Source organism: Gallinula chloropus (assembly GCF_964237585.1).
Source record: "Gallinula chloropus genome assembly, chromosome: 5".
Lineage (NCBI taxonomy): Eukaryota > Metazoa > Chordata > Aves > Gruiformes > Rallidae > Gallinula > Gallinula chloropus.
Window position 1 is genome coordinate 6,185,917 of NC_140090.1, and position 26,575 is coordinate 6,212,491.

Below are 26,575 nucleotides of genomic sequence, written 5' to 3' on the forward strand. Positions count from 1 at the left end.
TCCCTTTGGCTGACAAAGCAGGAAGTCTGACTACCTAAAAGATTTTAGGGCTGAACAGTTGAACTGTGGAGCTCTGTGGAGGTTGATAAAGAGAGTTGCAAGAAGCACTTCACTGGGTCAAGTCAGCCTAGAGGGGATAAGTGATGAAAAGGGTCACAGGAAGTTTTAAGTGATTGTAAGGTCAAAATGCATTAAAGCTGACAAAGAGAAATAGCTGCTGCATAAAACAGAAAACGTAGCAACCCATGGATGCCTTCCAGTGTGCGGAAGCACTGTGTACATTTCCTATGTTCTACACAACACCTTTGTTTTATCTTCACACCTGCAGCTGCTTGTTAACGTATCAGCATCACCCCTCACCTGAAGTACAACATGTAATAACACTATTTCTTTAACCTGTGTTATCACTTTCAGCGTAGGCTTACCTTATCTAACTTGCCAGTTTTGGAAAACATAGTATCATGGAAGTCATTCCTAGCTTTAAACAGTGGCCTCACAGAAATGTGGGGTGCTACAGAGTTGAGTGACTCCACTGCATGTCAAACTCTGTGCTTCAGGTCTTACTGAAGAGTGTGGAAATGTTGACAGTGAGAGCAAGGGGAATGGGATTAAGGCTTTAGTGGCACTGACTGTCAGCAAACCTGCACCCAGGATGTGTCCATAGTTCAGGATTCTCCCTACCTCCAGTGATAGAGCCTAACAAACTGCAACAAAGGGAAGAGAGGAATGTGTTTACATTGGTTTCATTAGGGCTAGTCCCCAAGGCAGATGGAAAACCTATCAAACCTCTGTTCTCTTTGGGTCAAGATGCCAGGCATTTTTCAAGGAGGGGAAAAAAAAGAAAAAAAAAAAAAAGTCTTTTCAAAGTCATGCCAGTGCCTGGGAGGATTACAATAATTTGATTTGCTCTCCTAGTGTCTGATAATTTATTTAGTTTTCCTTTGAGAGGCTGTAACAATTTTTGTTTGCTATTTTGAAATTGGAGCTCCTCCACAGAGGCCAAGGAGTGGGACTCGATAGGATCCAAACTAGTTATCATCAACAAATGTTGAAGTCTGTCTGATGGGTATTGAGATGGAATTGTATTTAAGAAAGTTAAAGAAAGGGAGAAGAAGATGGAGATGTCAGACAGCAAAAGGCGAGAGATAACACTGTATTCATTTACATAAATCCCCTATCAAGAAGAGAATAGGTTGGTCAATGATCCTACATGTGCCACTTAAGTACTTCCCTTGGTTCGCCTTGAATTGAACTCCCTTGGATTTACCACTTAGGTGAGAGATGCCATAAGGACTAAGCAACGTAAAGATGGTTCATGCTGTATTTTCATAGTTCTTTGTTCATTTGTGAGGCAGCAGAACAGAGAGAAACAGATCCCAAGACTTTAAAGTTAGTTTGAACTGTTAGTTTTACTCAGACGGAGACCAGAGCTCACCTGGTATCACAGAATCAATGAATCACTAGGTTGGAAAAGACCTTTGAGATCATCAAGTCCAACCATTCCTGTCCTATGCTAAACCATATCCTAATCTGAACCTGCCCTGGCACAGCTTGAGCCCTTTCCCTACTTAGAGTACTTAAGAGTTTCACTGAGTTACAATGCAAATTGAGCAGGAACAAGTTCAGCTATACACAAACTGAAAGCTGAAAGTGAATCAAAAAGCATTCCAGTTTGACTCCCTGCAATTGGAGAGACTGTTGTCATATCAATAAAAAATCTGATACCAGTACAAAACAACCAGTAATATCTTAGAAAGCAATTGTTTGTAGAACGTTAAAAGAAGCCCACAAAACATAATGGAAAGGAGAAAAAAAGTATTTAAAAAATAGTACTGTGCTTTTAGTTACTTTTTCTTGGCTTTACTTTTTAAGGGGTAGGGGAAGACATTGTCTAATGATCTCCAACTCAAATCCCTGGATGTCAACTGTATGATTTTGGGACAGCAGGTTAGCACTGGGGATACTGTGGTCCATGAACATCACAAAGCATAAGGTCATTTTAAATCTGGATCCAAATTTTAGGGTTTGGGGTCATCTTTTCTAAATTCTGAGTATCTGAGCTGTTTTACAATTGAAATAGGAAGTCAAATACAACAACATAAGGTTGTAGGTCAGAAGTCCTGTCATTGGAGATAAGGGATCAAAAAGGGGGGATAAAAAAAGGGAAAATGAAAGACTAAATAATTTCAGAGTCATGGATGCCGTTACTCTTTGAACTCACTTAGGTTTTCACTAGTGGTTGCAGCACTTTTTGGTAATTCAGCAAGAACTGTAGATCCCTGTCAGCCTTAGCAAGCAGATGCCAAGAATATGGCATGGATCAGGAGTGGAGGAGAGAGGAGGAAAAAGAGGACGACAGTTTAAAGGCTTGGATCCAAGCAGCCCTTATAAGCATGGGTAAGACTGACTTGCCTGAGGGCAGGTCACTATGCTGAGGGATCCAGGAGGCTTGGCACAGAGCACAATGCAAATTCAGCATCCAATCCAGAGCAGCGATATAGCTGCTGCCAGGGCAGCAGCATCTGCATTGAAGGAATAGAGCCCGACATGACAAGCCACAAAAGCAATATTTCAGTGCATCAGAGGGATGATTAGGGAATCTAAATCTAAAAATGCCGATCATACCTGAGAGAGGAACAGAAGGCTATTCTCCTGTCAGATAACAGCTGCTATATTTTTGCATGCTATCTTTTAATAACCATTCCTATTCTGAGGCTCTTTGCAGGATTCCACCTTATAAAATAAAGGTCTGAGGGAGGCTTCTGTTAGTTTGAGAGTCCTGTACATGGTGATAACTTGAAAATCAGAATCGTCACATCATTAGCATTCAAGCTCAGTTCTTACTGCTGATGTGCCGAAAGACATCACAACCCAGACTCTAACAACAGCACCATAATGCTGCATTTTAGCTGTCAGCCCCTTTGGGGCCTTCTCCCTGCTGAAGAAGAGCTGGGTGTTTGGCAGCCACCCCGCTCTGCAAGCAAGGACAGGGGCTGCTCATTACCGCTGTCAGTAACAACATGTGGGGAAATCCCATTGTGCCTGTAAAGCTTTAAACATGGCACAAGCCATTCCACACTGGGGTGTTCTAAAACCTTCACCATCAGACTCTTCCTCCTAACCTGACACTCATACCCCTGGCCCAACCATTTACTAGGTAACACAACTTCATTGTCTCCCACCCCGTTATCAGATGCCTTCTTCCCTGTAAAAGGCAAGCGGTTCCCATACCTGCATTGTCTCTGACAGGTCCTTCCTACGCTTACCAGCAACGAGAAACAGGAGATAAGGACTTCAGATCTCTGCCTGTGGCATCTGCCCATATCACAGCAGGCTGGGGTAGCAGTTGTTCGGCTTGCCAGAACACTGGGATTTTACTGTTGGATGTTGTAAAACAATTTTGATAAATACAGGGTTCGATCTGAGTTGCAAAAGTTAGCAACTAGATTTCTAATGAAATCTAATAAAAAAATAATCTGGTTTCCTGTGCCTGAAAGAACAACTTAGCTTTCACATCTTATTTCTGTGAAAGAATAAAAGAAAAAGGTAAGTACTTTAACAAATAACAGAGCAAAAAAATGATGGAGAAATAGATCTATTCAGTCTTTAAACTTGTTTGAGTGCAAAAACATTCCCAAAACTGTATGAAATCTGTCCTTCTCAAGTCTTTTCTTATCCAAATGAACATCTGAGAAAATGTTTTCCAATCAGGAAGTGAAAGCTCTAACAAGTATTTGCTCTGTCCACAGCTGCCGCAGAAAATTTCTTACTTGTTTTTCTGAGAATCATTGTAATTAATGCCTCTCTCATTTCTCTGGTGAGGCAGCTCTTACTGGAGCTTCCCCAAAAGAGCTTCCACAAAAGGCACAGCATTTTCCAGAAGGATTTATGGGTGATATCAAGCCCCTGTGTCTCAGATTCTCAAACCCAAATTACTTCTCTGGGTCTTAATTACAAGCAATTGAACTTTCTGAAAGGCAGAGAGCGGTAAGTCTCTAGCAAAAGTCTTCCCTCCTTTCCCAGCTCCCATGTTCTTCCTTTCATATGTCTCTGCAGGTGTCTGTGACCCCACGTGCATGAATGGAGGGAAATGTGTACAGCCAAATGTCTGCGACTGCCCAGCTGGTTGGAGAGGAAAGCACTGTGATAAACGTAAGCACCTCAAATATTACTATTTCTTAGGCCAGCCAACATCAATTGCGATCTCCTTTTTAATATTAAACCCCCACACACACAATATAGGGAACGGAATCTGGGTTGCTCCTTCAGCAGTCTGCAGAAAAACTGGTTTAAGTACTGGTAATACAAACTGGCATAAACGTTTGATGCCTGCAAAGGGTAAAAGCTGCGTAGGGGAACCCTGGTTCTGCTTCATGTAGCTGTCTGTTACACATCTTGTTATGGAAATTCATTCTCACAGTATTAAACCTGAAGCATCGATTCTGTGTTTTAACAGCTTCACATATTTTGGTGCATTTTACAGTCAAATGCCATATATTTCAAAACACAGAACTATTTAGAGCCTGCTATAAAGCCTTCCAAACTGATACACTCTCAAGGTCACCAGATGCACTCTCTTGGTGCATAATTTGAAGAATGATGTGTTCTTACCCTGTAACTCTACCAGATCTGACTACAGTTACACAAAAATATAATTAAAAAACCCACTCTCACCCCAAAATATTTTCAAGCATGGGTATTCATTACTGTGATGTTTACAGATGAACTGAATAAGTTTATAATCGGGATGACATACTGTATGTAAACCAGATTAAAATATTGGCTTTTTACCCTCTGGGTCCTGTTAGTAAATATGATTTCAGAACCTGTGTTTAGAAGTTAAAATATTAATTATAATATTAGTCATTTATTCAGAAATTCTGAAGGAAGTCTGTGTCCCTCAAACATTTACACCAAAACATGCCTTCACTCTTTCAGGATCTCTGAAGAAATAATATATGTGATAAAGATACCAATCTTTACTATGAGAATCTATTTATAACATGGAACACATAATACACATATAACGAATTTGAATATATCATATGGAGAGTATTCTTTGCTGATGGTGAGCTGAGCATTAGAAATAGCAAAGCTCCCAGCAGACAGTCATCAAAGATACATTTCTTGAGAAGCAAATATCAGGGAATCCTGAAGACTGGATACCTGATTAACAGAACCCATTCACTTCTTTAGAAATTAGCCAAGTACGCAACAGGTCACTTTTCAGACAGGTCTTGAACATCCAGATATATGGTGTACATCTTCTCACTTGTTTCATGCCAAACTGTTCAGCTGTTTGCCTGCAGAAATGTCTGAATGGTGGAGAATGTATAGGTCCAAACATCTGCGAGTGCTCCGGAGGATGGGTAGGAATGCTCTGCCAGACCCGTAAGTGCTGCTTTAATTATTACAGCTTTGTAGCCCCACACATTGCACCAGAGATCTTCACGCATTAAATTTTCCCCTATGTGTATATTGTGTTAGGTTAACGGTTGGGCTCAATGATTTAAAAGTCTTTTCCAGCCCTAAATGATTCTATTACGTGTAAAAGTCAACCATAACATGATTAGGTCCTAAATTCTGCCTCTTATTTTCAGAACTGTCTTATCCTGCCAGTAAAACTATTACTTTTAAAGACATTCCTGGTCTCAAAATCAGCGTGAGAGACCTGACTCATCTTTTACTTATGTGGACACCGAGCTCGACCTGTCAGACAAAATTAGAAGCCTTTAAATTAAATAATTTGAAACATAAAGTAAAAAAAAAAAAGAAAGAGAGAGAGAGGTCAGGGACAAAAGGCAATGAAGCAACCCACTCAGTGTCCCCAGACAGCATTAAGCACAGAAAGAAATTCTATGCACCTGCTATACCTTAGAGCCCGACCCTGTGACCGCTACGTCTTCAGAGTGACCACCAAGATGGCTGGGAACTATCTGCACGTGGAAGGACTGGAAGAACTGGAATGGAAAGAGACCCGTTATTGCCTGTTACATAGGGGTCACTTCAGTTTGTGTATGTTATTAGCTTTACAGTAAAAGGGCATGAGGAAAATATCACGGCGTTATCCCCTTTAAAGGGCAATCTTTCTTTCCTCTCACACTTGCAGAGCGTAATTACTTATGGAAATCTTTTGTCAGTTAAATCCCAGTGGCTGTGTAATTGTTTCTTTGTGCCAGCTGCCTTCTAGTTCAAACATGGTGATGTTTAAAGTTATTTATTAGTTGATGACACATTCTTGACTCAGTTTATTAAATAAATAAACAAATCGTGCTCGTTTCTGTGAAAGGCAAGTGAAGCGTATTATCATTAACAATTTCTGCTACCCTGTGCAGGCACACAAGCCTCAGCAGTTGTTTGTGTATCTATCTAACCTTTGTAACTTTGCTCCAAATCCATTCACTTGCTAGTCACTCTGTCTTTACTATTTCTTCCCATCTTTTCACTGTAGTGGGAAATTAAATCAGTTTTTTTGTCCAAAAGGAGCTGGCTGAAACTCCTAAGTCCCACAATAAACCCAAATAATCACCAAGTGGTTGGGATTTCTGGGGTTTTAAATAGAAAGAGAGAAGACTATTGTCAGAGAGCAGATGGTGAGGTCTTATAACGTTGCTCCTGGGTATTCACGGTGAGGCAGGGAGGAAGCAGGGGAACAAGAGAGTCTTCATCCTCACAGATGTTAGGTATAAAGTTTTGCATAGAAGTGTAATCCCCTAAAGCAGGTCTGGTTTTGTGTTTTAATGGAAGGCTATTTGCCCAAATCCAGAACTCAATGAAAAAAATGTATTTACCTGTCTAAGCATAAAAAGCCTTTTGCGTGCCTCTCTTGCTTGAAGAAGCACTCACCTTTGCCTTAGCTCTGGCCCTGATGAGCAGTCATGATGCTATCAGCAGCAAAGAGGATTGCAACCAACCTCTGATCACATCTTTTTCTTGCTTTTGTATTACTTTGGCCTCTTTCCCACCTCCCAGCAGCACACTGCTACCCTGTGCAAAACTGCTCTGTCAAACTTAAGCTCCAGAGGTTTCCCTGTGCTCAACACCCTCTTCTTGCTGGGGTGCCCAGATCCTTGTGCTTTGCTGAATACAGCCTTGATTTGCACCTCTTTAACTACAGACTTTGGCTGTTAAATTCAACAATGGAGCAAAACATTCACACTGGAAGATAAGAAATGAGTAGCTTTCACATTGTGAGATAAGTAGTAGCACCATATTCTTATGTATCGAATGACATTTCTTATTCTATATAATTTATTTTATCATATATAGAAATATTATGTACTGTTTGCTATCATTTCTATTAATTTATCAATTTATATTATTGACCACTAATATTATTACTCTAAATTGTTTCTGTTTCATAATGCAAAGCTTCCTGCAATCGTTGTACCTTCTCCACTACCCAGAAGCAATCAAGGTGGATTGTTTCTTGGGATTCAGCAACCCCAGCTTCAATCTTTGTTCTTAGCCTATGGCTTCACGCAGCTGCCCTTATCAGGATGGCAGTGTTGGAAATGTAGATACAGGTTTCTTCTATGCACTGAACCTCATCTTTTCATTAAATCCTTAACAGACAACCAGTACAGTGACCAAACCAAAGGATCTGACACTTCCACTGGTATTTTGTGGGATTTTCAGAATGAAAAAAATTGTTTCAGTCCTTTATATTAAGAACACAAGGCAGAGTAGGCCATTCAGCCAACAAGAGACAATGGACAAATACTGAAATATCATAGAATCATAGAATAGTCTGGGTTGGAAGGGACCCCAAGGATCATAGAGTCACAACCCCCCTGCTACAGGCAGGGCCACCAACTTCCAGGCCTGGATCTACACAAGGTTGCCCAGGGCCTCATCCAACCTGGCCTTGAACACCTCCAGGACTGGGGCATCCACCACCTCTTTGGGCAGCCAGTTCCAGCACCTTACCACTCTCTCTGTAAAAAACTTCCCCCTAATATCTAATCTAAACCTTCCCTCCTTCAGCTTTAATCCATTCCCCAATCAACTTGAATCATCTTCAACATCTACAAAGTCACAGGTCACCTTCATCAGTGCAGTTTCTAGCTCACAAAGACGTAAGTCAACCTGGACAGCTCAAGATGTTTGGAGGCAGTAGTAGATTCAGGTGCCACAATAAAATCTTCTCTAAATCTCTCTTCTACAAAACCAGGAAAAACATTTTCTACTTTCAGGTCCTTAATAATTAAATATTTACAAGTGCAAATATTGATGCCTCAGATTTTCTTACCAACTTTTACCTGGAAAAAAGTGCATAGATCTGTATCACAAGTGATAGCCCAAAATGCTTCAGCCTTTCAGTGGACACCACCATTGACAGTAACTCGGAACAGATATCCAGTTCCATTGCAATGAAGATTGGCAACATCTGAGTCAGAATAATTCTATGTCTAAAGTATTTTGAAAATGCCTCAGAGAGCGAGACCACACTGTGCTACCAGTAGTCACCACACTTTAAGGAGCTAATATCTAGTTTGAAACAGGTCTGCTACACTTGGGAGATGTAATCATCCACACAGAAAAAAAAATTGCCTCTTTTGCAATGATGTACAATGAAATTGCATCTCCATGTAATGCAGTGAATTATGATTATCTTAATGCTACAACCAGTCAAACTCATAATGACATTCCAGAGACATCTCTGCAGGCTGTTTTGCTTACAGTTTCCCCAGTTCAGTTTCTCTGGCTACAAGTAAAGTGCAGAACTTGGCAAGAGTAAAAGTTGAGACTTTCAGGAGACATTGGTAATGGGTGAGACACAATGGTTCTCTTTTATCAGACTGTAAATAAGGAGGTCAGTCAAGAGAACAGTTTTCTTCCCCGCTCATCTGTAACTGAAGAGAATAGCTTCTGAAAGAGAATCAATAAAATAGGTCATTTGTCCCAACAAATAAGGCGTATGGTGGAATACACACATTATCCTTGATAAATACCTAAGACTTTGATGGTCGTAGATTAAGGAATAATGGTCAAGTTTCAGACTGTATTGCAAATGCATGGAAATTACCTTTCAGGAGGACAGGGTAAAAAATGTCGTCTCAAATATTCAGCATCTCAACTATAGAAACCAGCAGCTTCAGAGATTAGGCTTCTTCCCTTAGTGGCTTTTCTCTGTCAGACTGTTTTCAGCTTTCATGACCACAGCACAAACATTCCAAAAAATCCCCCTTCCTGAAAAGAGAGAAACAGTATCCCAGATCACCATGCTTTCCTTCCCCTTCCCTATTATCCAGTCTGAAGCTCCATGTCTGCAGCTTCCCCCACCTCCTCCTGCAGTGTTAACTCACATCTCTTTTTTTTCTCTTGAGCTAGAAACAAAACATTTAGACCAAAGCAGTGAAGACCTGACAGTACAATCTGATTACCATGACAGATAGAGCCTAAACACAACCCGGTAAAGTCAGAAGGCTTCTGGCCAGGGATATGTCTGTTGTTTAAGGCTCTGAATGAAGGATCAAGGTATAATTCTAATAATTAATTATAAAGTATAAGAAGGTTATAGTTGTGAAGGATCTTCATCATTAAAATTCATGCTGCTGTCTTCTGTTCTAATATTATTGAACCCATACTGGCTCCTCATTGCCCTTCAGAATATCTTCTCTTTATTTGCATGTTATACGTGTCAAGCTTATAGCCTTATAATTTCCTCAATATTCTTCCTCGTTCTCTTTCTCTGCCTTGAACATCATCTCAGGCAGGCAGGCAGGCTTTCTTCTAGCTTTCCAATGTAACCCCTTCAAAATTTAAACAAAGAAGGAAATCTTAAAAAAGAATATAGTTCGCATGCAAATTATAGCTCTGTTCTTTTAACACCCAGGGATAAATCTCTTTCTGTAATGGGCATTTATTGATTATAATTTTAGCATAAGCTTAGCTTATTAAATGACTTTCTTTGCTGAATCTGTACAGGATAATGCATACATAGCCTGTGTCATTTTTAGCATTTAGTGGCTTAGCATCCCTTGTAAATACATTTATGAAATATTCATTTGAACTTCAGCTATGTTATTATCCTCTGTGATTTCAATTCCAATTTTCTTCCAAAATGTTTTTAATTTTTTTTCTCCCAACTGAGCCCTTGTTTTTCTGAGCACTACAGCAGGAAGCAGTGGGTGGAGAGAGAGAGACAGGCAGGTAGCAAAGGACAAGAAAGGAGGAAATCTTTTTCTTTTTTTTTTTGTCTTTGTTTCAATCAAGTGAGAAGAAACCACAGGCAGAAAATAGCCTGGCAGCTAATCAAATGCTTGTTCTTTGGTCCATGCATACCAGTACAGCCCTACCTGCCATAAGGCTCTTCAGAAGAGTCCACCTCCCTTGACTTACCTGGTCTTATTTTATCTGCTACCAAGCTCAAGGGAGAATCAGCTCCCATTTTTCCCCAGCCTAAGTTCTTACCAAATGACTAATAGCAGTATCACACACAGATCTCTGTAACAGCAACCCCAAACACAGCTTTCTCTCCTCCAGCTTCCTCTACAGTGGAACTAAAGTGGTGTGGGCACAAGGAGCACAGTACACTCACCAGTGGGAATGTTTTTGTTCCAGTGAACAAACCTCAGGTTTTTCCAGTTATAAATCCAAGTTCCTTCAAAGTTCATGGGGGAGCTGAGGGAGCAGTCAGCAGATGATGAGCACGCTGTTCTAGCTTGACTTTGATTTCATTCCTGCTCTGCCCCATCCACACCTGAGGTTCAGACTCAGGCCTCCTCCTCCTCCTCTCAGAAGGAGGAGAAAGATGTTTTCAGCTGCTCATCTGATTCTTCAGCTGTATTTTGCAACAGACACCTAACGAAACCAAGCTTGCTTCATAAAAACTTGTTTCAACAAAACAGCACTCTTACCTTTTCAAATCAGCAGAAATACATCAACTAGTTCCCGTACCAGGAACTTGCTCCAGGTCACTGGAGTCCTACAGCAGATAACCACCTGACACAGCTGGCTTTGTACAAAGGAGCACCTGAAGGTCATCAGCAAGACCAGGTCTCTCCATGTTCTTGTTTGGGACATGGTACAGGTCAGTGGTTTTAACACAGCATGAACTGTCACTACTTGACCATACTCACAAGCGTAGCAGTTTGCCAGACTCTCTACAGCCTCTGCTCTTTAAGGAGAGTGTAGAGTGGCAACAGGTCTGCTTCTTCACCCCTCTGTCCCACAGCTGTCAGGCCTGAAGCTCAGTACACATATTTATATTGTAATCTTCCCTATTCTGGCAAAATCTCAAGCTTCTCACTGAGTGTTAGCTGCCATGATAACCTGATAGAACAAAACCAATACGGATTACAGGTGTTGTTCAATATCTCTCATTGCTGGCCTTCCAAGGTCATGAAAACAACTAGTGTAAGTCCAAGAATCACATTTGGGTGGCTTGGGATCTCACTATGTGTTTTCTAAAGAAATTTCACTGCCCTGGTCCATCTCTGAGACTCCAGACCACAGCACAAAGTGTTTGCGTGAGCTTAGATCAAAATCAGAACCTAGAGTCTAACGAAGGGAAATTCCAGACTTTGTTCTTTCAGCCCATCGATTTCTTGATTTTCTGTGGAAAAATCCCCCACACATTAAACTCTTTCAAATCTGATGGAACACTTTCCTCCATGATGGAGACAGTATTGGATCTCAGGCATGTCTCTGCTTTATTTTCAGATCTGTCTTAACGGTGCAGGGTTTGCAGCTTCCTACATGCCTCTGCCATACATAAGATTCAACTTGTTGATTCACACCTGACCAGTTTTGAAGGCATTTAGTTTGACTGGCTGTAGCTAGGAGACAATATTCTGGCAATATTTACAGAAGGTTTAACTCATGAGATCTAATTAAAATCCTATGACATGTGTGTTCTTCTTGAATTGGTGCCCTATGAATTGGCTGTTCTCTTTCCTCTATGCCAAAACAATGTCATAACAATATAAACTACTAATGAGGGTGAAAAACTGGCTGAGATTTTACTAATTCAATTAATTATTTTTTTCTCAAATAAAAACAAAAAAATCCCAATTTTTTTCTTAAACCCTTCAAAAGGGGGGCAGGGTGGGGGGCGGCTCTATAAGTACTCTAAATAGGATAAAAGAGGTTTTCTGATTCCTTTTTACTTGAAGTAAGTAGCTCATAACTGAGTCTGTGGGACCCTGGTATTACATGTTCTTCCACCCTGGTTTCAAAAGTGTAAAGTGTGTAGTTCACCAAACTCTCTTTTTTATTTACTGTGATAGCATCACCTTTGAGAGGACACATTTAACATATCTTTTCATCTCAAGTCAACAATGGATCTTTTACCAGCTGTTATTTTATTTCATTTGGAACAAAAGTAAATCAATGCTGACATAAATCTGACCCAACCATCAATGCCTGGAATGTATCCTGGCTTTCAAAATTAAACCTTGCAGCGATCAGACCTTGGAGCCAAGGTGATGACTTTGGCACAGTCTTCTCTTTCCCCCTCGTTAGGGAGGAAAGGAAAAAAATAAAGAAAATTGTAAAGGTAACAGACACATAGGCATGAAAAAGCCTATGGCTTACCATCTCCCATGTCTTGGTATTTTATTATTATTTATTGTCTTTTCCTTCAGCACATGAAATAATAATCATCATTTATTTTGTCACAACATTTTCAGATGTATCTAAATATTCACTTTCTAATTGCAAGACTTAGAATAAGTGCATTCCTAAACAACTTTAACTTTCATTTATAGCAGTTTGTGAGCCAACCTGTCGATTTGGAAGCAGATGTGTAAGACCAAATGTCTGTGCTTGCAGAAGTGGCTATACTGGTTCAGCATGTGAAAAGAAGGTAAGGTCCAAAACTGCTGACTCTTGTGGTAAGGACAAAAATAACCACCTGAAACAGTTTACAGAAAAATGGATTAAAGATCTGTTAACCTTAAGAAGGATGTAAATAAGGTTATAAAATGGTTTAAAGAAAGTTTAATGGCTGCTCCCCTGCCAAACTAACCATGTGTCAGAACTATACACAAAGTTTCCCTTACACAACAGTTTAATACTCCAAATATAAAACTCACAAAAGCTGCATCTATTCTGGTAGTTAGGGTCATCCTTAATACAGTGCTTCTGTCCAAACCCACTAATCATCTGCACAGCAAACCCTGGAGAAAAATACCTGGTTGCCTTCCAGCTCGAGCCTGGGAGCTTCTCTGAATTGCCAGGGCTCCTCCCCGCCAGACGCCCCTCCGATTGTTTTTCACCCGCCGCCTTCCTAACTTTGCCTCTTGTTCGTGATGTGAAATGGCAGGCCTTGCACCCAGGAGGTCTGCAAGCAGTGATTATTCTTGTTCGTTCTTTCTTCAGTCCAGTTTCCAATGTCCATAGACAGCCCACTTCACCATGATGAGTCTGACCTCAAACATACACATTAAATGTCACTATAGACCGATCCATGAGCAGCAAAACACCAACACAATTCTCCTGATGAGAGAGGGGTACACTTCTCTCCTCCAAGTAACTTTATCAGAGTCTCTCTTCTGAGTTGAGCTCTCCAGGCGCCCATTAACTCTTGCTGCTCCACTACTGAACCTGTGTTCCTGCCTGTGCTCAAACAGAGCTGATGGGACTGAATCTTCTGTGCTGTTCCAAGGTGAATGACAGCAAAAATAGGTGGCACCTTTCCTGCTCTGTATCTTCTTGCTGTTCATGTTGCTTTATGAAGAAATAATGATTTCTTTCTTCCTGGCATTGAGCAAAGACAACTAAAGTCCAGTTCACACAAATCTTTTTTAGCATGAATTTGAGAAGCATTCCTTGAGTTGGGCAAATACAAACATCCTCAGCCCCCAAATAACCCAATAAGCCATGCCCAGCTACCAGAATGGTTGGCAAGGGTACAGCATTTCCAACAACTGGGCTTGACCTGACCATCACATCAGTGTATGTCTTTGGGTCCAGTTTTTCCACCTCATCACCACTAAGACAAAACCTTATTTTCCATCTTGCCTGCTGTGCCTAAACATTTTATACATCAACTGGAATTTCCCCTTCAATTTTGACTACTGCTTTATTTCACATCCTGCACCTCCTGTTTCTCAGAAACTCTTCTCCCTTCCAGAGTCCCAAACACCTTTAATAAAATTTACATGTTTGCCATTGTAAAGGGCCACACTTTGAAGCCATGGACGTTTCCCAAAACTCAAGCATTATTACATTCAGATCTCTGGACTGGACAGATCTCCAGCTTTCAAAAAGGCAGGTTGCCCCATCATTTATCTATACTGAAAGGCTAGGGGCAACAATCAACATATTTTCATTTCAATTACATAATGCATTAGGAGAAAGCATGAAAATCTATTCAGATAGTCACTTTATTCAGTTAACGATAATTAGATTTTAATATCAGAATTAAAGTTCTGTATGGATTTTCTTAACAAGTACATTCTCATACTAAATTACAGCTCCTACATCAATACTGAAATGCAGCTGATGTAGATAAGATGAGTAAGAGTTGTAATTTTCTTTATATAGAGAATGATTAAATGGGTTGGCTACAGCCTAAGAAAATATGGTGTACAGTTTCTCAAATAATTAATGGAAGTCCAAATGGAAGCAGGAATATGCCAACATAAACTGGAGTTATCATCTGCAGGTGTTTATGTCCAGGAGACTTCCTCTTGGTAGGCTGAGAGTTGCATATTTTTGATACAGCAGAAGATTATCAGGATTGCTTTAGAGCATTATTCCAGATCTGAAAGTATACGGTATGATATCTGTCATTTCAGGAATGAAGTAGAACTTTGTTGCACTTAACAGAAAATATTAAATCAAAAAAAAACCCAGGCTTCCTCTTTCACATGAATAAACTATTATGCAGTAAATCAGTCCTGAAAGCAAAAGAAAGTAGAAAAAGACTTTGCATATTATGTATGTCCAAAATGCCAAGCCATCAATGATACATGTAAACACATGGGGTCTCTCTAGCAATGATTCATCTCGCAATTTTTAAGACTGTTTGAAGCACTCTTCAGTTTCATGGCTTATTCTGCAGAAATACTGATTGGCTCCAGTGATACAAACGTGCTTTGCTTTGATGTGAAGAAGGAAACGTTCTGAATAAAAGAGAATTAACAGGTTTCCTTCAACCGTGAGCCTTGCTGAAAGCTAGAATCAAAGTTAGTAATAAAAATGATGGATTTAATGGTGTCTGGTTTAAATTACATGGCTTATACTGTATGAAAGCAAATGAGCTACAGCTCCAAAAAATGAAAATTATGAGAGGTATTAAAATACAAAGCTCATTTTCTAGCATGTATTATGGCAAACTGTAAACACAGGCATTCATCCCCGTGTTTGTTAGTGTAGAAAAGTTGGGATGATAGGCCTCCCAGGACTTCATTTATCAGGCTGGATCAGGTGTAAATGAAAGATCTGAACAGGCTCTAATCGACTTCTTCCCCAAATCTGTCAGTCATGGAAATTTCACAATTTATCTAAGCAAATTGTTCACGTATTTAACTTTATTATTAGAGCACAGTTATGTTTTTCCTAACACTGAACATAAACCCAATCTGTTGCAAGCAAAACCGATACTTCTTGGGGTAACCTTGGTGGGTGCAAAGTTATCACAGTTCTTTTAGTAGCAACATTTACATGTTTGAAGACAATTACTGTCTCTTGATGTCTGATTTTCTCCCATTGGGGTCTGTGGGTACCCACCTTCACAACAGACTATTGATAAAATTGCTCTTGGATAATGACAACACTTTCTCAAACAGGCCTTGCTCCTTATTGCACCTGAATTGTGCCTACTGTCATGATAATCTGAGTCATGTCAGAAGTGTCCCTAAAGTGACAAGCTTATCTATTCCTTAACTATTATTTTTATATATATATCTAAGGTGCCTATCACCATTAGGATAGGTGCCTTATATATATTCTGGATTCTTTTGAACCACTCTAATGGCAGAGGTAAGAACAGGAGTCAGCCTGTCAAGCTTACCTTATTATGCTTGAGGGTTTTATAAGTTAGTATAATAAGTTGATAAGTTTAATATTTTGTGTTAGTATCTTTCCAGACACCAAATTAGTCTGAATCTTAAGCTGTTGTTCCCTTCCTTTTCCTTCCTCCCCCCACCCCTGCCTCATTTCAAGATATGTACTATGTTTATTGGGACTATTTATATCCTTCAGGAGTTCTCATTGCAAATCACTGCTGGTTTAGCAAATGCATCTTTAAATAGACTGGGGTAAACTCTGTGAGGCTTTGTTGACCTGGAAAAGCTGCTTCATGTAAAGTTCCTCTTACACACTAAAACTTTCCATATGGTGTGTTAATGCACAGTAGATAGCATACCATACATTCAAATCCTAGTTTATTGCCCGATCATTTAACCTTGTAAACAGACCTTAAATCTGACCTTTTGGAATCCAGACACTCAGCTCCTTCCCTTCTCTCTTTTGCATTTCTTCTTCTTCTTTCTTAATTCTGATCATGTTAAACCTTTTGTCACATTTTAAGCTTCCTGTGAAGCCTGAAGAAAAGGCACTGAGCACTTCACCCTGCCTGTGTCAGCTACAATCTTCTCTCCTTGTTAGATTTACCACTATGTTTTGCTATGGGAGTTAAAACTCATGCTTTACTCTGCTGCTGTTGTGAATCTTCAAATAACAGGAACAATACAGCAGAAGTGGCAGGTAAATTTTGCCAAAACTCCTGGGTTCAGTTGGAGTGGAGCAGCATCTTCCCTTCCTAGGGCAGGAGCTGACAAGGGATGGATGCTCTAAGTGACTGTACTTGCAGCTAACAGGATCTCACCAGGAAAAGAGATGCAAGGTCAGTGCCAGTTGCCCAGGTTAGGAGGCTGATTTCCTCCTTTGAATTTAATTTCTGGTCTTCAGCTTAATCTCACAAAATCAGAGTGCAAAATTCCTTTTCAGCAGCATTTTTTCAGCATACCAACTGAAGACACTAAGGAGATAAGATACTGGGAGCTGAAAAAAAAAAGGCTTCATTGCAGAACTCTTTTATTTTTTTCCCCTGCAAACTAAATAGTGCCTGGAGTCTGTTTTTTCCAGTGCATTTGGAAAACCTGGACAGCCCATATTCCCTTCATCAAGTTATTCCCCTTTCTCGGCTGCAATCTTCAGTATAGTTCCCATTTGTGCAGTTAAGATTCCTGGAGGAGCAATATAAATTTTCCCAAATTATTCATCATCAACGTCCTGGTTCTAACATTTATATTGCCAAGTGATTTGCAATTCATTTTCTGACATTTTTGGTTTACTTTGTTTTGGACCTCTGCTAAACAAAGCCTGCCAACAGCATTCCTCAGAAGGCTAATGAACTTGCTAGAATAGCAATCACTCTCTTAGAAACCTTTTGAGTATTTTTAATTTGTATTGACTCTTTGAGAGATCCAGATAATTTAGCAAGTTTCGTGGCAGACATGAAGACAAATGCTCCTGCTGACTTTTACATTCAAAACAGCCATTAGAGCACATTTGTTCGGGGCTGGGAAGGGTGACCCAAACACAACAGACTAAACAGGCCTCTTTGCAGCGGAAACAGAGTTTAAAACTTTGGCAAAGTCCCAAAAGAGACTAAGATGATTACTGCATCATTGGTACAATAGGGAGTTTTTCAGAAAGTTGAAATTCATATTTTATCCGTTGTTCTGATACCTTCACACTTTGCTTCAGTGTTTTTTTCCTCTCTAAGAGGAGTAATTTAGCCAAGAGAATTAATTTTATCTTAACAATGTTATCTAGTGGGATATAAATGATACATAATATTACATTACAAGCTACCATGATAGTGTATTTCCCCCATAACATTTTAAATATTAATACACTATACTTGCCTGTCCGTTGAATATTTATTCTAAGACGTAAAGGTACTGAGAAGCATGGCCTGTTTCAGAAAATAATAATTAAGAAAAAGCAAACCTTATAGCAGATACTTTTAACACTGGATTTTACCAGTAAATCAAACAACAGCAGCCCATTCATCCACTATGAATGAACCCAGTGACTGCCTTCCAAAATTTACACATACTATTGATTTCAGTACAGCCTGAAAATACAAGATGTTTTTAATAAACAGTTTCTCATATTAGACAACCCTTTGCAGCAGTTACTGACCTTAATATCTCTATTACTTTGTTCATTTATATATCAAGAGATGCTAAACCACAAATCACGGTGCTCAAGTCATACAAGCTGTACTCAGCACCTGTGAATGCAGAAGCTAGTCATCTGTGGAGTTTTAGGGAAAAAAAAGCATGTCTTTTCATAAATTGACAAATAAATTGAAGTAAGATGAGATAAAAAAGAGGAAATCAAATATATGCAGTATCAAGCTGCGCTTGTATGTCAGACTATTTGCTTGCTTATTACAAAGGGATGTAAGAGTAGGTAATGCTGTGTAAGCAAGAAAAATGACTGTGATTTCCTTATCATGTCACTGAATACTTTCAACGCATGCTTGTTCATGTATACAGACTGTATTGAGAAGCATCCTAATACACTGCAGTTAGTTTAGACCTGACAGCACCCAAGAGCTTTGGCTTCCAGGCATGCCTGGATAAATCCACAGAGAGATGTGCCCTACCAGCTGAACTCACCAGGCTGGGTCCCTGCTAGCTGGGAGGTCTCCATGTATGCTCCATCCTATCAATGACAAAAGCCTGCAACTGGACCTTAAAAGATTTTATAAACTGTGGTACTGCACAGTGAAATGAAAATCCATAGAGTGTATGGATACTTGAACACACCTTTAATCTCAGAGAAGCTTATGAAGAAAACTTATTAAGTGTTTATTCTGGCCTGGTTGTCCTTGCAATAAAAAATTGTCTTCTCTTTAAGTCTAAATGGGACAAAGGAGCACTACTGATTTGGAAATGACAGTCTTTTTCTTTAGCTCTCACCATAGTTTCATGAATACAGAATTAACCATTCTATTGAAATTCTTCCCTGGTATGTTTTGACTTCAGTTGACACAATCTTTCAGAATGGGGTTTCTGGGTGGCTGCAGACAGGTCTCTGTAACATGAATACTTAGAAGCTTCTACCTTGTTTGGTCCTAAATATATGCTCCAACTTCCTTCACACGTGCTTATACCAAAAGAAAGCAGGACAGGGCCTTTGCCACATTTCAAGTTTCATTGTATGTCCTGTTTTATATATAAACATATATATGTACATCTGCATCCAAAGAAGAGCAGCAAAGCTGGTCTAGAGCATAAGTCTTAAAAGAAGTGGCTGAGAGACCTGGGGTTGTTTAGCTTGGATAAAAGGAGGCTGAGGGGAGACCATATCACTTTCTACAACTGCCTGAAAGGAGGGTGTCACCAGGTGGATGTTGATCTCTTCTCCCAAGTGACAAGTGATAAGACAAGTGAAATGGCATCAAGTTGTGGCAGGGGAGGTTTAGTTTGGGTATTAGGAAAAATTTCTTCACCAAAAGGGTTGTCAAGCACTGGAACGTGCTGCCTGGGGAAGTGGTGGAGTCACCATCCCAGAAGGTATTGAGAAAACATGTAGATGTGGTGCTCACATGGTTTAGTGTTGGACTTGTCAGTGCTGGGTTAATGGTTGGATGATCTTAAAGGTCTTTTCCAACCTAAGTGATTCTATGATTTTATTATTTAGTATGAATGTGTATATAGATATGTGGAAATGGGTAGTAGGGGGATGGTTGGACTAGATGATATTGGACGTCTTTTCCAACCTTGATGATTCTATGAAATACTTGATGCACACATATACATTTTCATTTGACCTCAAAAAGATATATACCACTTTTCCAGATATTACATACATTTTTTCCATGTAAAATCAAATCCTTACTCTAACTAAACCTGTCTAAATCCCAGCAGGCACTTGTAGAAGTACTCCCTCTTTCCATATAAAATAAATGCACCATGTACTATTCACAAATAAACAACTGCTACCTGGATACATCACTATGAGAAAGCAAGGTAAGGTCTTTTAGAGTCGAACTGGAAAGTAAGATTTGGATACATGATGCTAATATCAAGGTTAACCTGTCATACCAAATACAGATACATCAAGATTAAGGAGCGCCTTTTCTCTTGTCCTGAATAATAAATTAGTATCAACATCTTTATGTGCTTTGTAATACAGATTTCTATAAAACTGCCCTTCAAAACAGGTTCTTAAATCTATGTGCTAGTGTAAAATAAAGCTTTTCATATCATCTATTATCTTGTTTTGGGATAAAGAAAATTCATTCATATATTTAAACCAAGATGATATTCATGGACAACTTCTGCTGTATGAAAATGGGATAAGTGCACTGAAATGCTTTCAGGCAAGAAGCCAACAATCTCCATGCGTTATTCAGAAGTGGCAGAGTGATTTTTTTTTAAGGCACACCTGCTTTAGATGAAAGAAATTGAATTCCAACTCCATAACTGTCAAGCGCCACCGCAAATAATAGAGCCTAAGCCGAATCATTTCAGCAATATAGCTATTTTCCTGTTGAAGCGATGGAGCAGAAATCAGCCCTAGCTAGATGATATCACTTTATGTGCATGCTTTAGAAACAGTTCAATTCATCATTTCACTGCTTAATCCCTTTCAGAAACATGTTCTTCATTCCCTGGTTAATAAAAACTTTGGTTATCCAAGTAAAAAAAAAATTAAAAAGGAGGGGGGGGGAGAAAAAAATAAGAACCAGATTGTGATTTTGCCATAATTACATAAAAATTCCAAAGATAATACAGTAACTATGACAAATCATTTGAACACTTGCACACAGTATTTCTTACATGACACCATGTGCATGTGGCTGTTTCTCCTACAGTCCCTTAAGCAGCTGAATCCTCATTTATTTTTTGCAGGTCCCAATAGGATGAAGATAACAGCAGGACAATGAAGACAATCATTTGGGTATTGATAATCTGGCGCTGAGCACGTTTTTCATTTGGGAAGATATAATGTGAAGAAATTGCTAGTTCTGTCCCTTTTACCCTCGTATAATCACACAGAATAATAAAAAAACCCACCCCAACAACAACCTTCTCATACATCAATAAACCTATATTTACTTTTGAACCTGTCTATGGCAAGGCTCAAATTCATGATCCATGGCTGTAGTGACACCATCATGACTGCCTGTGGTACAGACCATTTTATAAAGGTTTTTTAGTGCCATGTTATTCTGCTTTCATTAAAATTGGAAGGCACAGATAAATTTCCTCATTTCTTCCCATTATTTTCTTTTTAAACAGGTGTATTTACCCACAGTCTAGAGAAAACTGAATAAATAAGACCCTGCTTCTACTGAGACATTTCAGTGACTAGCAAGGGAAAGACCTCAGTAATGTTAAACCAACACTAGCTCCAGCCTGTAGTGTCTCTGCTGAGTAACCCTGCTCTAGTTTCCTAAATTGCTAATGTGTCAGCATTTATTTGGGGAGGTATCAGTGCAGGACCTGGTTACCTGCTGGCTTTCAGTTCCCTCTACACATGAGCTCTCCTTCACTCTCTGTAATGGCTGTGCATTGGTCCTGGGCAAGCCAATGGTTGGCATGATGTAGGTGTAGTGCCTTAATTTCTGGAAGCATTTTGGAAAACTAGCTTTCTAGTCACACAACAGGAGCTTAGTGAAATACTGAAAAATCTAGGTGCTCTCAGAAATTTGCAACTGAAACCAAGAATGCAGATTTACACACACCTACCACTGGCTCACCTACAATTGTCCAGAAGATGAGCCCTGCGTTTCATCACAAGCAGCAGTATGGATGTGGGGTGGGGTGGGATGGAGCAGTTGCAGAAAACCCTGTGGGAAGGAGGAAGGACTGAGAGGAGAGGAATAAGAAAACCAATTATAAGTTCAATAGCCAAAAAAAAAAGTTTTAAACTGTCGCTTTGGACAACTTTCAGGTTCAGTTGAGTAAATCTCAAACCACGCCCCAGGCATTCATGCTCTCCTTTGGTTTGTCTCACTGGAAGATTCAGAGCAACTATAGACCAAAATCTCAGTACCTTGGTGGAGGAATACAGAAGTTTTGACATTCCCTCACTCTTCCAGAAGTAACTTGAGGGAACTATGATGCAAGTAAGGATTTTTTTGATTGAACCTTCAGGGCTGCAACTGTAACTAGATGTAAGATTTGATCTGACCCTTACTGTCAATTTCTAATAATAAAAAACACTGACTGTGAGACCTTTGAGTACTGCAAATTAAGTCTTTAAAAAAGCTTGGAAAAAATGTCAGTATTAGAACTCACAGATACATTTCTCCTCCCTTTTGCTCAGCTCCTAATAGTAGCATTTTTTTCCCCACATCTAACTAATATAGCAAGATGCTTTTAGTATCCATTCTGTTTTCCCATAAACTATTCTCTATTCTTTACTTTGGAATTTTTGCCTTTCAGTTTATGTTATGAACTGCTCCAATGCAAACAGCTTCCCAAATGCAAAAGGCTAAAAAAACAAATTCCAGTTGCTATTCCTTGCAAGTTTCCTACTAAACAAACACTTAGATGAAGGACCAGATTTCAAACACGCTTGTTATGTTTCACTAACACATACTGATCTGGACTATAGTTAAAGAAGTTAATATGAAGTTAAGTTTTTAGCATTTGTTTTAACATTTCCAGGAAGACATTAATACTAACACAGAACATTGGCACCAGATGAGTATCTACAAGATTAAATTTAGGGTGGCAATTACGCCTTTCTTGAAGTACAGCCCCAATCAATAAAAAAGATTTCTATTACCTTGCCTCCATAATGTCTACAAGAGACAGTGATAATGAACAAAACCCTTTGCCAAGATTGGATTTGAAAATCTAAAACAGCTTTCAATGCCTTGCAGCTTCTCACTCTATTTCCGAAGTGACTATTTGAGACAATCTACATCCCCATCTATTTTCAAACAATTAGAAAGTTATTCTGGATCTTTGAGGATGGTTCATGTGCGGTTATGAAATGGAAACAGGTGCTGATAAATAGCAATGCTCAGGTTCCAGTGTCTGATATCAAACTATAGGTAACCTACAGTCAGTTATTGTAGATTCACAGACCACATCAGTGTAACAGTTCTTCTCCAGAGGATGAACTTGGCACTGTGTCTTTTCTCCCAGATACTTCAGCATTTCACTGATTTCTTTCCATTGGTTGTTCGATATATATTTTGCTTAATTGACACCAGATAGAGTAACGACTACATGCTCAGCTTCTGTCTTAAACATGATATAGAATAATGTAAGAGAAAAATTATTCCCTAGCATTTCATAGGTGCTTTACATCTTGTTGAAATATACTCTGTCAGGACTTTCTCTTGCAAATACAAGGTCTTATTTTTTCTAAACCTCAACTTGTACTTATAAGCCACTTCTCATTTTTATGTGTCCCAAAAGACTTCAAGAAGCTTAAGAAGGGAGTCAGTCTTGCTAATTGAGCTCTACAAAAAAAAACCCTTATCTGCTCTGCATAGTTACTTGAAGTTATAAGTAAGTTATTTGGCTCTAACTTCTAATTGTCATTAGGACCACAAAAAAACATTTTGTTTGCTGAAGACTTACTTCCAAATCCTATTAAAACCCCAAATAAATTTGGGACAATAAATTATGATCTCTTGCTTTGGGAACAGCAAACAGAACCATTTAGCAGAAAGGGGAGTGGTTGCATTTTTAACCTAGTGTAAACCTCTTTAAGAAGAGATCCAGTGGCATATTGAACTCATCCATGGCTTAAAATACTCATTCATGGGAATGTTTAACCAGTAAGGCCCTGGATAAATTCTTTTTCAATTTTCACTGGGTTTACATTGTTTTTCAAGAGAGAAGATGACACAAACACTTCTTCTGTCTGGAAAGCAGAATAACGCGGTAAGTAGGAAGGACCTAATTTTTGTGCCTACACTACCAATATTAACCTTAGCCAAAAAGATGGGGCAGGTTATACTTTTCACTGCAGATACGTATGAATGCACATGTGTGCGTAGTGCACTACCTGAAAACCTCCTAAAAATTGCCATGAAGCAAAGAAAATGCTTTTAATAGAACCCGTGCTAGTCAGTATTCCAGGAGGAAAAGTACCATTTTCTTTTCACTTAAAGAGGGCTTTTTTCTCTGACGTTAGGGAGTGCAATGCAAGTTGAAAGACACACACGTACTCCCTGCAGAATGGGTAGCTAGGCACAACATCTTAACTCCTTTTAGAATGAGCAGAGTTTTGCTCCAGGAATGTACCACTTTCAGGGGCTGGCAGATGTCATTCCTTGGTTTATCCATAAACAAGTACAGCAGCAGCTCAACTGTAGAAACCACTAATCCTGTCCTAGGGAGACCACCCTTAGGGAAGAGAAGCGTGATCTGGTCTCTGTGTGTATTTAACACTCAGCCTTCCTGCCAGAAAACCTTGTTCCACACGGGTCACTGAATAAACAGCAGATGATGGATTGAAATGAGTACATTTTGGGGCTCGATTCAAGCTGATGACATACTGAGAGGGTCTGCCAACTCACATGTCGCATCCTAAATTAAGAAGACTTTACAATACTCTGTGTACATAAACAAGCACACATAGAGTTATGCATGAAATTATTTTCACTTTAAATTATTTAACTATAAAAGCTGCAGTGCTTGACATGCTCTGTGGGCCCAATACTACACCTTCATGCTCATTTTTTAACAGTTGGAGAATGAGCAAGACGTACCAGAATACATATGGTATGCACAACAATGGCACCCTAAACCTACCATTTATACTTCAGAACACTAATTTGTACACTTCAGAGTTCGAAGAATTACTTCCTTCTCCCTCTCTTTTGTGCCAGAGCCAGTTCTGTTATTACCTTCCCATTTGATAAATAACTCAACGCCTCCCCAAACTCTACAGCTAACCTGGCTTGGAGAAGCCCATCTATTAAAACTGAAGATAAAATGAAAACAACTTCTAAGGAAAACCCTTTACCAGACAAATTCTCAGAAGGAACTTTTATCCTAATGATCATAATTTTGTCCAAAATGTTTGCACTGACTTTAGTATCAAAATTTTACTCTTCTGTCACGATAGTGTTCCTCATGGGATCAGCCAGTTTCCCAGGTGCAAATATCTTTGACACCTGGTTAACATTATTTTTTCCCTTGTTTAGAAGTATTTTCAATCTCAACATGTAACTTGCTGGCATTTGTACTGTTAACAGGAAAATGGGAATAACTTGTGATAAGCTGACTGAGAGAATACACAGGCTTTTAATCAGTTTGCCTTAGAGCCATGGGAAGAAAGGAACATACTCCTGGTCTGCTCTTAAATTGTCGTGCGTTGTGCCCTGTCCACCCCCTCCCCCTGCCTTTTTCCTTTCTATTTTCCCTGGAGCAGCTTTTGGCATGCATTACCCATGACTGATTTATTCAATTGTTAGTGTTGTCAGAGTCCATGTCAGGTATGACAGATTTGTCATAAGGGTGTAGCAAAACCAGATTACTGTATTCAAAAGCTCCATGCCTTCCCTACACTCTTGTGCCAAGTCAACAAAGAGTTTCTTACTAACACGGATGTCTCAGAGAATGAAAATCCAAGCCTTTGTGATCATCAAGCCTGTTTATTTCACATTCTAACAATTTTTCCCCCCCCCAAAAAAAAATTTCAATGGGTACAAAATGAAGCAGCCTATCTGTTCAATGCCACAAGCCACTATCAACCTAATATGTTCGTTTGCCCTTTAATAGAGAGACCATTTCAAAATCCTTCTCCTGCTATTAAAACACTTTTAAAAGCTTATATCCTTATAAACCAAGCAATCATTTTCTCCTTGACAGCTACAAGCTGCCATCACTTTACAAGAGCAAATTACTGAAGAAGACTGGAGGTTCATGAAGGCAAGTGACATAAAGAAACAGAAGAATGTTCCTGCAGGAGATGGAAATGACCAAGACACTGTTCAAACACAAAATGAAATTCAAGCTGGCTGTTTTCTCTATTTCTTCAAACATAGCAAGCACCATTTTTGCAACTTCTACTTGGAAACATTGGAGAATAAAGATAGAAATCAAGACATAAGCAATGAGCTAAACAGAATCATTTTACACGCTGTAGCTATGAAGATGGAAAACCATCAGTTATTGAAATGATCAAAGGTTCAGGCTATTGTAAAATAAAGTAATGCAATAAACAGGGTGGTATCCTAACAAGACAAAAGCACAGAGGTTAATACTGACATAAGAATGTATAGATACTACAAAGTAAGACCAGAACATTGATTTTCCCCAAAAAACACCATATCAAACAAAAAAAAAAACCCACAACAACAACCAAAACCCCCCCCCCACAGAATAGGAGGAGTGGAATGAATCCAAAACAAATAAAAGAAAGCCAAACTCAGTCTCAAGGTAGCAAAAGCTGGGAGTGAATTTTTGAGTCATAAGGTCTGGAAAAAATACCCAAACAAACACAGAAAAGAACCTCATCAAGGTTACAGGAGCAGTAGAAAGTAGCTGGAGGAAGGGGGCAGGTAGGATCTAAATTAGTAGCTAATACACTGTCTGGATTACAAAAGAAAGAGAAAGAACATTTACATAGAATCATAAGAAATTATTATAGACCTATAAAGTGGCTTACAGTCTAAACAGGAAGA

The 26,575-nt window shown here is 39.3% G+C and overlaps 1 protein-coding gene across 1 annotated transcript in view; it reads left to right on the forward strand.

The window, feature by feature from the left end:
- The window catches only part of LOC311192972 (von Willebrand factor D and EGF domain-containing protein-like), a gene marked incomplete at both ends in the record, with an annotated part of 188,717 nt that extends 162,645 nt beyond the window's left edge, over nucleotides 1-26,072 (forward strand). The window contains 4 exons of the mRNA XM_084265664.1: nucleotides 4,057-4,152; nucleotides 5,296-5,391; nucleotides 12,714-12,811; nucleotides 25,761-26,072. Of these exons, the coding sequence (XP_084121790.1) occupies nucleotides 4,057-4,152; nucleotides 5,296-5,391; nucleotides 12,714-12,811; nucleotides 25,761-26,072 (602 nt within the window). The remainder of the gene's footprint in view (nucleotides 1-4,056; nucleotides 4,153-5,295; nucleotides 5,392-12,713; nucleotides 12,812-25,760) is intronic.
- Nucleotides 26,073-26,575: the final 503 nt, after the last annotated feature.